Source organism: Pyxicephalus adspersus, chromosome 3 (genome assembly GCF_032062135.1).
Source record: "Pyxicephalus adspersus chromosome 3, UCB_Pads_2.0, whole genome shotgun sequence".
Classification (NCBI taxonomy): Eukaryota; Metazoa; Chordata; class Amphibia; order Anura; family Pyxicephalidae; genus Pyxicephalus; species Pyxicephalus adspersus.
In genome coordinates, this window is record NC_092860.1 from 87,282,367 (window position 1) to 87,296,207 (window position 13,841).

The 13,841-nt window shown below is 37.6% G+C and overlaps 1 protein-coding gene across 1 annotated transcript in view; it reads left to right on the plus strand.

Annotated features, from left to right (window-relative positions):
* LOC140326723 (melanopsin-B-like) overlaps positions 1–13,841 on the plus strand; it is a 56,490-nt gene that overhangs the window by 33,486 nt on the left and 9,163 nt on the right. The window contains exons 5-8 of the mRNA XM_072405572.1: positions 657–828; positions 1,862–2,017; positions 3,186–3,293; positions 4,764–4,938. Coding sequence (XP_072261673.1) covers positions 657–828; positions 1,862–2,017; positions 3,186–3,293; positions 4,764–4,938 — 611 coding nt within the window. The remainder of the gene's footprint in view (positions 1–656; positions 829–1,861; positions 2,018–3,185; positions 3,294–4,763; positions 4,939–13,841) is intronic.

The window sequence follows — 13,841 nt, forward strand, 5'->3', positions numbered from 1 at the left end:
TGATGAAAGTGTATTCTATCCAACCTTGGAAAGCTTTAATAAATCAGGCCCATTGCGTAGTGCGGTTCCCTCCATCCAGTTACTACTGTGTCTTTCTGTGACATAGACGTTGGCAGGAGGAAGCACAAATGGGGCGCAGGGGGATTCTATCAATTCATTTTCCATTAGATTTCTTTTCTTCCTCTGACATGATCAGTTTTTTAAAAGTGTTAAGCAAGCAAGTGTTAAGCAACCTTCTACAGTGGTTGTGTGTAAAATAATGTAATGGAGCTGGATGTTATTTTTAAAGGTTTCAAAAACATGTATGAAATACTTTGTAAAGGCTAGATAAATCTGGTACTCTTTAGACAAGCTAAGAATATGCTTAGGAAAGCTATAAAAAACATAAGCCCTTGATTCAACTGTTGATAAAAAAAATTAGATCAATTTCTTTGGGGTTACTCTAGGGGAAGTTTCTGCGCACGTATATCTTTTAACTCAATTAGGAGAGGAAAATGTGGGGTTGACAATTCATTATTTTCAACCTGTCATAATATTGTAGGTACTCAACAGTCAATTTCATTTAAACAGTTATTTTCTGTCTATTACAAATACAGTTGAAGGATAATAAATATAGTTTCTTTGGAAAACAAGACCTAACATCTTCTTTCCTTTAGGTTCGTACGTACCAGAGGGTTTAATGATATCATGTACATGGGACTATACATCAGCCACAACAGCAAACAAAATGTACACTATGATGTTATGCTGTTTTGTGTTCTTTATTCCGCTGCTGGTGATTTCACAGTGTTATTTACTAATGTTTCTGGCAATTAGAAGTACAAGCAGGTAAGAGACATCTCCTTATTAAATGCCACTGCAGTATATTAATTACTTATACCCACATGAGCTGGGTCTTATTTTATGCGTACAATATTTAGGACCTGGTTTTACTATGTTCTCCCAAACATTTCTATTTCCTACCAGGGAATGTATGAGGGAATGTCAGATTCCCTGTTTTATAAATAGAGCCCATAGTTTTTTAAAAGCTTCAACACTATATAAGAAAAAAAAATGAGTAGAACTGTTATGGCCATTACAAGACATACTGTACGTGGCTTTGAACAAATTTGCCATTATATGGCCATGCCCAAGTTTTCTACATACTGTATTTCTGTTCAGCATGAGTCTATCTCTGAAAATACTATTTATGAAATTTTTATAAATCTAAAACGTGTTATAAAATGTAAGTGAGATGCTTGATAACACCAGTTGTAAAATTGTAATTCATTATTTGTTGTATCATGAGTCTTCATGGCCAGCTGAGCATGATGCCAAACCAATCCATTTTAATAGGATATTTACTTGTCAAAAGGATCAGCAGGAAAGTAATAGCCAAAAATAAAGATGTGAAAAAACTGAGATTTTAAAATTTGGAAATTATTTTAAAATTGTACCCAATATGATTGTTATTTTTTCAATGTACAAATAAAATAGTAATAGCTTACATTTTTATTGAGCATATAAATAGGGGTATAGATTATGTTTCAAGTATATATGCAAAGTGTCTGATGCATGTAAGTGTGAAAAACATCTCACAACTTCTATTAAGATGATGAATTATTTAAAATCATATTTAGAAATAATTTGTTAGATACAGTATAAAGCAAAAATTGAAATTGAAAAACGTACCCTCACTGGGTATACTTAAGATTTGTACATATAAATAATAACAGAGATTTAAATGTCATTACAATTAGTAAAGCTAATTAAAAAAAAGAAAATTGCTTAATTTTAATAGTTACATTATCATACCCCAACCTAAAAACTTCAATAGTAGATCATAAGATTGGACTATAAGTTACAATGTTGTTTTCTTCAGGAATGTTCAGAAGCTTGGATCATGTGGACGCCAATCCTACCTGACTTCAACTATTAGAAATGAATGGAAAATGGCAAAAATTGCCTTTGTTATCATCACAGTCTATGTTCTGTCTTGGTCACCTTATGCCTGTGTTACTCTGATTGCATGGGCTGGGTAAGTAGCTAATTTATCTAAAGATAGGGCTTTTGATGCTTTATGTTCTGAGTTATGTCATTATCATTCCCGGGTCCCTGTTATGTTTTTTTAAAAATGTCTAAGCTGTATTACTCCCCTAATAAATACTGCGGAAGATAAGACTTATTATTTTATTATTCGAATATAGCATAGAAAAATAAATATGCAACCATAGAATGTTGATTGGCCTATAACTATATTTGCCATTGTACAGCCAGCTCATAGAGCTTGATTGCTTCTTAACAGCCTAGGTATTGCCCACAGCCCTTCAGACTGACATTAACTGGCAAGGCTCTCTTGGCTACACTCTTGCTGTCCATAATACAATATGAAACGATGTAGATATGGCAGCTGTTGAATGTTAGGTGGAAGTGTACAGTACAAGAAATTTAGAACACCAGAATATCTAATGAGGGGCCCATTAACATCACATTATCACTTTGTGCCTGATTTATTAAAACTCTCCAAGGCTGAAGAGGATACATTTTCATCAGTGAAGCTGAGTGATCCAGCAAACTTGGAATGGATCTGGTCCAGGATTTGAAGAAATCCATGCCAAGTTTGCTGGACCACCCAGACTCACTGATGAAAATGTATCCTCTCCAGCCTTACAGCTTTATTAAATCAGGCTCATCGTCTTGTGTACACCTAATAGTGCATTTTAATGTGCATTGCATTGGGGTAGCATTATTTATGAATCTGCATTATTTTTGCACTGCTTCACAATGCAGAGCACAGCAATCAATGTATTGCAGTACAACAATGATGCAGCAATAAATGTATTACTAAAAACTGACAGTGTAAGACTACATGCCAGCATGTAATTTTTAACCACTTATTGCACCTAATAGGTACTATGGGCTTGAAAAATTATTTTATTCGGGTGGCGGAGCATATTTGATATTTGATATTTGATTTGATTGAACATCTTGACTTTCACATGTCTCAGTTAGATTATACACTCTGTTTCAATCTAAGTATTGACAATATTCAATATCCATTTCTAATTTACTTCAATAACCCTAACAAGACTGTTTTACTTTAGTAAATTACTGAGAGCCCATGATAGTCAGCAAGATGAATTCATATTGAGATACGTATGTTACATATGTTTTATGTAAATGTTCTTTTATTTTCTTTATTTTAGACATGGGAAGTCATTAACCCCATATTCCAAGACAGTTCCTGCAGTTATTGCTAAAGCTTCTGCAATATATAATCCTATTATCTATGGAATAATTCATCCAAAGTACAGGTAAGTAAATGCAGCTATTCTACGCTAACTAATATTAAGGAGATGGGCAGTGGGAGTAGGATGGAGCACCAGCTTCCTATCATGCTTTCAATGCACGTCCTTTAAAGAATGCCATGTCTTGAGATTTTGTTATAGGGTAGGCTAAGCATTGCATGGAAAATATTGGGGGGGGGGGGGGGAGTCAAAGCTGAACCAAGCACAACCAGGATGAGCTTTAACAGAGGTTATTGGTAAGAGAAGCTATTCATTCAGTATACATCCATTTTAGAGACATTAGGAAAAATACTTCCTACAAATAGGAAGGACACATGTTAATTAATGGAAATATGTTCTTTGATCTAAAGGAATTATATCTTTTAATAGAAAATGACATTCATTAAAGTACTTTGCAAAAAGATTTACTAAAGCAGTTTTTTTATTTCATGTCTTGTGATTGTAAAGCATTTCATATTGACAAATTAAAAATGTGACATAGTGTGTCGAAGAACACAACTATATTTCCAACACCATTAAAATTGGATTTGTAGTTTGGACTATATTCAGTTGCTCAATATACTGACCCTCCATCTGCTACTTTGCAAAAGAGAGTTGCAAGATTCTGATATCAAGATAGAACTAGAAACTTGCATAAGTTACATTTGGATACATTTAATGATGACACTGATGTAGATTAAATGGTATTTAAATGTGTTTAGCACCTGATTTGCCATATACTACCGTGTTTCCCCGAAAATAAGACACTGTCTTATATTTTTTTGGGCTTCCAAAAACACACTAGGTCTTATATTCAGGGTAGGTCTTATATACTTTTTTTAATGAAAAAAAACACCATATTCCCAAATTCCCCTTACAAATTCCCCTTCTGATCACTCTGTGCTTTTTTTCCACTGTTCGGCAGTTAGGACATGGAACAGCAGGTGGCGCTGTGCCGGTTTCTTTCACTCTGCTTTACAAACAGGAAAAGACACGATGCTGGCAGAGGAGAGAAGAGAGACGCTGCTGCAGCCAGAAACACACGCAGGATCGCGTATCAGGTGAGTATATTATTTTAATTTTTTTTTTTTAACACATTTTTAAGGGCTCACTAGAACAAGCCTGGTTACATGCACTTCAGCTTCTGACAGGCGAAGTGCATGTAATATCACTCCGCCTGTGACAGGAGCCGGAACTACAAGGAAAGCATCGGCTTGTGCGGCTGTGTGTTAGCCCGCTGTGTGTACGCCCGCTGTCTCCCGCTCGGTGAGTACTGTTTTAATTTATGTTTGCTTTTATTTTTTTATTTATTTTTTTTATTTTTCTACTAGGTCTTATTTTCGGGGTAGGTCTTATATTAGGGCAGGTTGGGGGAAAAGTGCTAGGTCTTATTTTCGGGGTAGGTCTTACTTTCGGGGAAACACGGTATATATACTGTATAGAAAAAGGAGTCAAATTGTATTTGTACATTGCATTTAAAAATATTCACTTTTCCAGGGAAACTATCCACAAGAGGGTACCTTGTCTTCGTTTCTTCATCAGACTACCAAAAAAAGACAGTATGACAACATCAAATTTTGAGTCTTCATTTAGGGGTTCTGTCTACAGTCGACAGCCAACAATATCAAGGAAAAAAAACAGCTGCATATCTACAGTTTCTACAGCAGAAACAGTGAGTTTACATTTTTTGTGGACTGTGTAGGTACCGGTAGGTTTACTAGAATGAACAGATATAAATAAATAAATATATATATATATATATATATATATATATATATATATTTGGCCTATCGAAAGTCAAATCCTGTGTGGCTTTTATTGTTATTTATAGAAATTCATCCTCTCTATTGTCTGGTAAACTTTGTCAAAGCTGTGGTTCATCCTAATTTAAAATTATTAAATGGTTTAGGAGGTGAGAGGAAACCTTTAAATGGGTTGTGTTCACATGTCTTTAACAGAAGAAACTTTCCCTCCCCATTGCTGTCAAGTGTGTGACAGGGAAAGGAAATAAAAAGCTGAAGGTTGACTGCCCAGCCATCAATTTCTGCTGGCCAAATCAGAACCTACATTTACTGTACCCATTGGATTATATCAATTATACTATGGGTGCTGGGACAAAGTCCTCTGGTACCCAAGTCAATGATCCCAAAGTGTGAACCTACAAATTTCTCAAACTCTTTAATTCAGTGGTACAAAAACACAAAACAAATTTTAAAAATGAATAATGAAAAATGAAGTAATAAAAATAATAAAGGTTTCATACAATTGCAGCTATATAATTTAGGGTTAAAACAATTAAATTAGCTACAAATTTAATTCTGCATTTCTTCTCTCTTTTTGAAAAAGGTGCTAGATTTATGTCTCTGGTAAAAGAGCGTTATTTTGAAAAGTTTACATACAAATCTTTTCAGAAAATCTGAAATATATTATAAGGGGGATTAAAAAACATTTTCTTTTTCACATAAACATAATGTATAAACAAAAGTTACAATAGCATGTTTCATTCATCAGTGAATACTAGACCTTGGCTGTTAGCCCAGTCCTGCAGTTTACATAGTCAGAATGTGGTTCTCCCTGTGTAATTATGACAACATACAGCTATCACAAGAATAGGAGCAGATTAGGGATGAAAAGCATGCTGTTCTAGCAAAATCTGCAAAACTGAGAAATACCCTCATTGGGGACACAAATAGAAACTCTATCCAAAACAATAATACAAGGTTTTTGCTTCACTTACACCTTCTGTAACAATCCCTTAAATGCATCTCCTAATATTTTTAGTCATCTTTTATTGTACTCTAAATATTTTTAATAGAGTACCCAAATCGCATCAGCCTCAGTGCGTGTCACCTCCTTTACCTACAATGTATAATGTTACCCTGCTATACATTTATAAAAAGTGATATTAATAGGTAATATTATTAATACATTTTATTACCCATTTTTATGTATTATATCAGTTATATGTGTGTGCAGAGTATCTAATAAACCTGTCTAAAATTCCCTTAATATTTCATGGTATAGAAGATCTTATAATACAATTACATTGTGTGTCACAATTTTTAGCAAATATAGCGGGACTTTCAAGGCATCAAGAAAAAATATTTACTCATAAATAGCTTAAGAACAATTTATTATCAGACATCTTTTTATTTATACAACTAAGTAACATTAGTGGAGTTACCTATTTGCTGCTTTCTCTATTTCTTGGGATAAGTGAATCTTATTTATTGAAAGTTCAGTGGGGAGATGGAATTGAATATTTGTTATTAGATTTATTTAATATATCAAGCAGCAATGTAACATTGATATATGGATACTCAAGTTGTCCTATCAGGTATATTTAACCTTTGATAGACAACTTTAGTAGGGAGTGGTATTACATTTAAGATATGAAAGGGTTTTTTTACTTGTTTTAGGATGTTCACAGTATAACATCTTTTTGGATTTTTTTTGTTACATATATATGTTTAGCCAATTTTGAACTATAAAGTTTATGATGAAATATTGGATTTTTTATTGTAAAATTGTTGTAATAAGGTCACATTTTTTTTATAATTGGTTATTCTATTTGCACATATATGCTTTGGTGCAATTTTGTATATATCTAGATATGCTTTTATGCATATATATATATATATATATATATATATATACAGTTAGGTCCATAAAGTTTTAGACAGAGACAACTTTTTTCTAATTTTGGTTCTGTACATTACCACAATTAATTTTGAACGAAACAACTCATGTGGTTGAACACAATCACTTTATTTCAGGGGCTCAAAAGTAATTGGACAAATTAAAAAGCTGAAAATAAAATATTCATTTCTAATACTTGGTTAAAAACCCTTTGCTGGCAATGACAGCCTGTAGTCTTGAACTCATGGGCATCACCAGATGCTAGATTTCCTTTTTAATGCTTTGCCAGGCCTTTACTGAAGCGGCTTTCAGTTGCTGTTTGTTTGTGGGCCTTTCTGTCTGAAGTTTAGTCTTCAACAAGTGAAATGCATGCTCAATTGGGTTCAGATCAGGTGACTGACTTGACCATTCAAGAATGTTCCACTTCTTTGCTTTAATAAACTCCTGGGTTGCTTTGGCTGTATGTTTTGGGTCATTGTCCATCTGTATTATGAAACGCCTCCCAATCAATGTGACTGGATTTAGCTGGATTTGGGCAGACAGTATGTCTCTGAACACCTCAGAATTCATTCGGCTGCTTCTGTTTCATCTGTCCAAAGAATGTTTTTCCAGAACTGTGCTGGCTTTTTTAAATGTTTTTGAGCAAAGTCCAATCTAGCCTTTCTATTCTTGAGGCTTATGAGTGGCTTGCACCTTGCAGTGCACCCTCTGTATTTACTTTCATGCAGGTCCAGGTCTTTGAGTCAATTGTCCAATTACTTTTGAGCCCCTGAAATGAAGTGATTGTGTAAAAAAAAGGCTTTAGTTCCTCACATTTTTATGCAATCTTTTTGTTCAACACACTGAATTAAAGCTGAAAGTCTGCAGTTCAACTGCATCTGAGTTGTTTACTTTTAGGCACATTTATTGAGGCACTATTTTTGGTTACTATTATAAATATTTGCTTATAATAGGATTATTTACATTTATTCACTAAGTTACACGTTTTTTTTTCATAATATGTGATATGTAAGATCAGATATTTATTATAAAAATCAGTCAGATTTCAGATAGTGCAGAGAAGATAATGCATAAAAAATATTATTTTATTGTTTTGTTCATATACAAGTATTGCCATAAACAGACCTTTAAGCCTCCATTTTAATCTATTGTGTGGTACACAGGGAAACAGACCCTCTAAATGTTCAGCAGGTCTCCTAAAACCATTTCAAAACAACAGTTGACCACATCATTCAGCCACAAGCTAAACTGTTATCAGAACTGCTCTCCTTAAAGTGAATAGCAGTGAGAACCATTTTGAGCATACATCTGCATGCAGTTGTGGCTGCAGTTGGGGTGACTTGGGGTCCGGTTCCAGAAAGCAAGAAATTGTTTTTGGCCACGTTTTTTTTCCTCCTCTGGAGAAAGAATTGCTGACAGCCACAACTAAACCTTTGGTGTGGTTTACAGCGTCTGGGAAAATAGCAGCAGTTTGTTGTGCAGATTTGCTCTGCAAATATGGGGCCTTACAGTTACATTTTATGGACCAATATCCCTAAAAGAAGCACATTTCAAAGAGATACAGATTTAAAAACGCTACTCCTGCAGTTACCCATTTGAATTATTTGCAAGTTCCTCTGGGCTGGGTCCTCTCCTCTTCCTTTGTCACTGTCGGTATCTGTTTGTCATTTACAATCCCTATTTGTTGTACTGCACGGTGTAATATGTTGGTGCTATATACTGTTTACTAATAATAAAAGTATGGTATCTTAATATCCAATATTGTAAAACTAAGTGTAAAATCTTCATAAGACTTGATTTACAGCTTCTGACCATGAAGCCCCTGATTAAATAAATTTATGTATGTAGATGTTTTTTCAATGGTCCCCCTAAGACTAAAATACAGATGCATTAGTTTTTTCAGGAGAATAAGTCATGTTACTCAATTTTTGGAGGCACTGCTTTCTTGAGAAAGCTTCTGTCTATTGCAATTAATCAACAGCCGCTTGCTCTAAGCTAAAACAGTGGATATTGTGACATCCAACCAAAGATGTGCTAGAAAAAAACATGTTATAGTGTAGACAGATTGTGGAGATATTTTTGGATTTATAAGAGAGGACACCAAGTCAAATCTAATTAAAATGTTATGTTTTGCTGTTGCTGTATTCTCACTTATTCAAGATAAGTACTCCACTTATTCCAGATGTTAGCCTCATATTACTTTGTTTTAGTTAATGCGGAGTATAAATACTATGCACTGCATTTATCCTTGATAGTCAGTAGGAATGCCTTCGGGTGTGAAACAAGATGTAAAACCGCTGGTGTAATATATTCTGGAATATAGAAAGATACTTTACACTATTCCTGTCACATGTATGAAAGTTCTTTAACATATTAGATGATGATGTGCATCCTTGGGTCAAAGCAGGCCCATGTATGTGAAAATCTGTTTCCTCATTAATATTACTATTACACGGTATTTATATAGCACCAGCATAATACACAGTGCTTTACAAAGATCACAGTCTTGTCACTAGCTGTCCCTCAAAGGAGTTCACATTTTTTTTTTGTTGGAAGGGAAGCCAATAACCTAACTGCATGTTTTTGGAATGTGGTAGGAAACCCACGTCAACACGGGGAGAACCTGCAAACTTTATGCATATAGTGCCCTGGCCGAGAGTTGAGCCTGAGACCTAGTGCTGCAAAAGCCAGAGTGCTAACCTCTAAGAAGAATTCCCTGCAATCATTCCCTTTTTTCCTCTAGAAATGAACCTTTTGAGTGTGACTGTTCACCTTTGTGCGTTCCATCACCTCATAATATAAAATAGGTAAATATTAAAAAATAAATATAAAAATAAACATCTTACAATGGAATGTATGATCAGCCCATTATGGGCAAAACAGGTACACATACACATAAATACCTAATATTAACCTATAAACTTACATCGATACAATGGGCCTGAATTTTTAAAGCTCTCCAAGGCTGAAGAGGATAAACTTTCAGCAGTGAAGCTGGGTGATCCAGCAAACCTGGAATAGATCGGTCCCGGATTGAAAACATTTAAGCCCGTAACTGAGCAACAAAGGAGTTTAGTTGGAGGGCCGGCATGGCAGGAGGTTAGGTGAGGGGTTAAGGGTGAGACAATGAGGTGAGAAAGAGGTCAGAGGTTGGATTGGTTGGTGGTAGTAGGGTGGAGTAAGAGAGGTGATGTAAAAGCCATGGGTAAATGGGGAGGTCAGAGAGAAGTTTCAGAGAGAGAAGTTCAGGGAAGAGAACAGTTTAGGGAAATTTAGTAAAGATGTTGCTTTGATTTACCAGCATGAGTGAAGTTGAGCAGATTTCTAAAGAGCTGTGGCTGGTGGTGTAATCCCAAGGGTATGGGGATGTAGCTGCAGCAGGTGCCGTCAGCAGCCTGCCACAAGCAGATAACGTCAAAGGGCAGCAGGAGGAGGCAGCGGTGTCAGGGAGAGAGAAGCTTTGTGGATAGGCTAAAATGGAAGAGCTGACATCCTCTGAGGTGGAGGCTGTCCCTTCAGGCGAAGAGTCTGCAGCTGCACTCCAGGAGGAGTGGGAGCAGAGAGGGCAACAGGCAACTGGATGGATGTGAGTGATGGCTGCAGGGTCAGGAGATCCTTGGAGTTAAGGTAAGAGTGCTAGGGTCTTGGGTGACAGGGTAAAGGACATTGTATGGGCTGTGGGATTTGGGTCAGTGGTGCAGAATACACAGGCAGAGATGCACGGTGGGGAACCCGCTTTTAGGGGGTGTCTGGATGGGGTATTTCCACCAAGCGGGCAATGTTTTGTTGGAGGGTCTTAGGGTGCTGTTTCAGGGAATGAAAGGGTGGGACCTTGGTAAGCCATCTCTGGTAGCAGCATAGCTGCCACTTGCAGGTCAGAAGAAGTGTTGATTCAGGTTCTTCTGGGAACTCTTTAGGGGAAGGGAGCACTGGTGGTACAAGAAGTAGTGTGTTTCAGGGGGTTTTGTGTCATGAAGTGAATGGTTGAGGTGTCATGTCAGAGGCGAGTACCTCGAAGACTGCGGGTGGCGACGTGGGCACAGGTGGATGTGATCAGCAAAGTGGAACTGGGGAAGTGATCAATCCAGAGCTTTGTTCAAGACAGGGGTGCCTTCAGTGATACATTATTTGATAATTTTCTATGCATTGGCTCCCCAGATTCAAGAATTTGTGAGGTGTTGCTTGTTACGCTGCAATATGTCATGGAGCTTTTTTTGGGTCCCTTTGGCAAAGGAGAAGAGGGTGACTTCTTTGACATTCTGGGGTATCTGAACTGACGAGGCAGTGGAATGTAGGTTGCCAGATGATAATTTGCAGGTGCTGCTTCACGAAGCCCCTATGATTAGATTGATGCTATATTTGGTTTCATCGCGTTTTCAGTTGAATGTTTTTATCCGAGTGCAGTCTCTTGCCTGCCGGAGTTGTGGAAGATCTGTGAGTGTATTTACCTGGTCAGCCTATTCAGTGGTATGGTGGGAGTGGTGGGTGTCGTGAAGAGTTTGGGAGGCCACATAGTGACACTAATTATGTCTCCCTGGTTTTGTATGTGGTTTGTCAGGGATTTGCTCAAGGGTGTCGCCTCCTTCGTTGAACAGGAAGATGGAAGGTTTAGCTCCTTTCTGAATTAGTTGGATGTGGGAAAATTGGATCCTGAAGAGTATGTCTCCAAATCATTCTGGATAGGGGCTGAGTCATCTCAGTGGGGCTTGGGGGATTGCTTCATTCAACAGCTGAGAAGATGGTAGTTTGATCCTGTCAAATTGTTGATTCTGCCTCACTTGTCATGAGGTTTGGGCAGTTGGAATTGTTTGGAGACCGTTACAGAGGCTAGAATGGGGTAGGGGGGGGGGGGAGTGTGGGGGTTTTTGTTAAGGTATTTTCTGTGGTTACTTGTTTGCAGGAACTAGTTTTTGTCTGATCTGGATTGTAGAACATTCCTATGTTTATGGGGGCACAAGGAGGGCTAATGTTTTGATCGGTTGGACAGGCCACTGGATATTGTAGTCCTGTGTGCAGGAGATAATGATTTGAGTAGGTGATCCGTGAGGGAGATGATAAGGGACCTAAAGTAAGATTTCTTTCATTTATGCACTGCCTTACCTGTTGTCACAGATCCCTGTAGGACCAGGGGATCTGTAACCCTTCAGTGTCACCCACCTTGCGCTCCCCCGCTGCCTATACCAACTCTGCTCAGGGATCTTCTCCTCGGCTCACTTCCTGGTCCAGATCATGTGACTCCCAGTCATCTGGTCTCTTACCTCAGAGGACTAGAGTGTTCCGCAGGCGTGCTCCCCCTGCTGGGGGAGATGTGGACGTCACCTAATTCTTGTCTCCAGCACTCCCTCTGGTGGTAGGGAAAGGTGCCAGCAGGCCACATGGCTTCAATTCATTACCTGACCCTCCCTATGTAAGGAAGTGACTGGCAACCCCACCTCTAGAGGCTCTGGAGAAGACCAAGCTACTGCTTAGACTCTGTGCCCCGTGCACGTCTTCACCCACTGGGTGGGTGACACAGAGGGTCCACCATTTGCCCTGTGGAGCCGTGACACCTGTTATGATCAATCTGATAATGTTGCCTGCACTCTGTGGTGCAAGGCTGGTTCAGTAGTGGGCTTAAATAAAACTAGGGTGAAAGTGAACATGGAGGGTGGTTGGTTTGTTGGTCGTAATGGAGGTTTGGTAGTGTGTACCTGGGACTTGGCAACATCTTTGAAGCCTGTATCTGTATGAGCATGTTGACATGCTTGTTATGACTAGGGGTGGTTGGATAGTTCCATAGTTGGTCCCAATTTGGATCTTAGCTCTGAGATCTGATCTGACAGTTCTATTCTTGTCATTAAAGGTATAGTAGGCCACCGGATGATAACAGCTGTCATGCCTGACAGTGACTAAGCCCTACTTAAGATGCCAATGACACCGGGGAACATTTTTTTTAAATCACTTTTGGCAGGGATGTTAGGCACCTTCCCTAATAAGCACACAGCCATTGGAGGAAACATATTCTGTATATAAAATGTTGTATTTCAATAATGGAACGGCAAGAATATATATTAAGAAAGAGACATACAAACTATTTTCGGGTAAATAACACAACAGTCCCTTACTGAAAATACATAATTGTTTCTATTTTATTTATTTCCTTCTTGAGAGCTGAGTAGGAAAGCAGGAACAATACTGAAGATATACCAGGACAAACACTGACAGGTATAGTGGGGCTCAGCCAATTCAGCCATCGAACAATAAACAGCTCATAGAAACATTTAGGAAAACTAACTTTTGATGAAATATTACTGTGAATGGGTCTATCTATGTGTAAATTCCTGATAGAAGCAAGTGGACAGAAGAGGGAAATAAATATAGACATCCAGGGGTCAAAGAGAATGAAAAATAATATTTAGGTTTTTTTACTTGAATTTCTTTTGCTTTTTCTTCCTGTCCGATAACTTTTTCTGAGGCATTGACAATCAGTCTGTTCTCATTTCATTCTCTGTCTTCAGAAAAATATACCTTCTCTTTAGTTCTGAGAAATACCATGAACAAATATTGTTTCAGCACACATTGGCCCTGATTTGGTAAAGCTCTCTAGGGGTGGAGAGAATACACTTTCATCAGTGAACCTGGGTAATCCAGCAAACCTGGAATGGATTTCTGAAAAGTCATTAGGCTATTTGATAACAAAGGTTTTCAATCCTGGACCAGATTCATTCTAGGTTTGCTGGATCACCCAGCTTCCCTGATGAAAGTGTATTTTCTCCAGCCGTGGAGAACTTTAATAATTAAGGGCCATTTTATCAATTTGACACTCTGGAGTTCCATGTTTATTTCTGACTACATAACAAGATGAACCAATCACAAATACATCAGTCATCTGTCATAAATAGGATGCTTTCTATATGTCAAACACCACTGAAAAGTTGAAAAAGGTGCCAAATATTG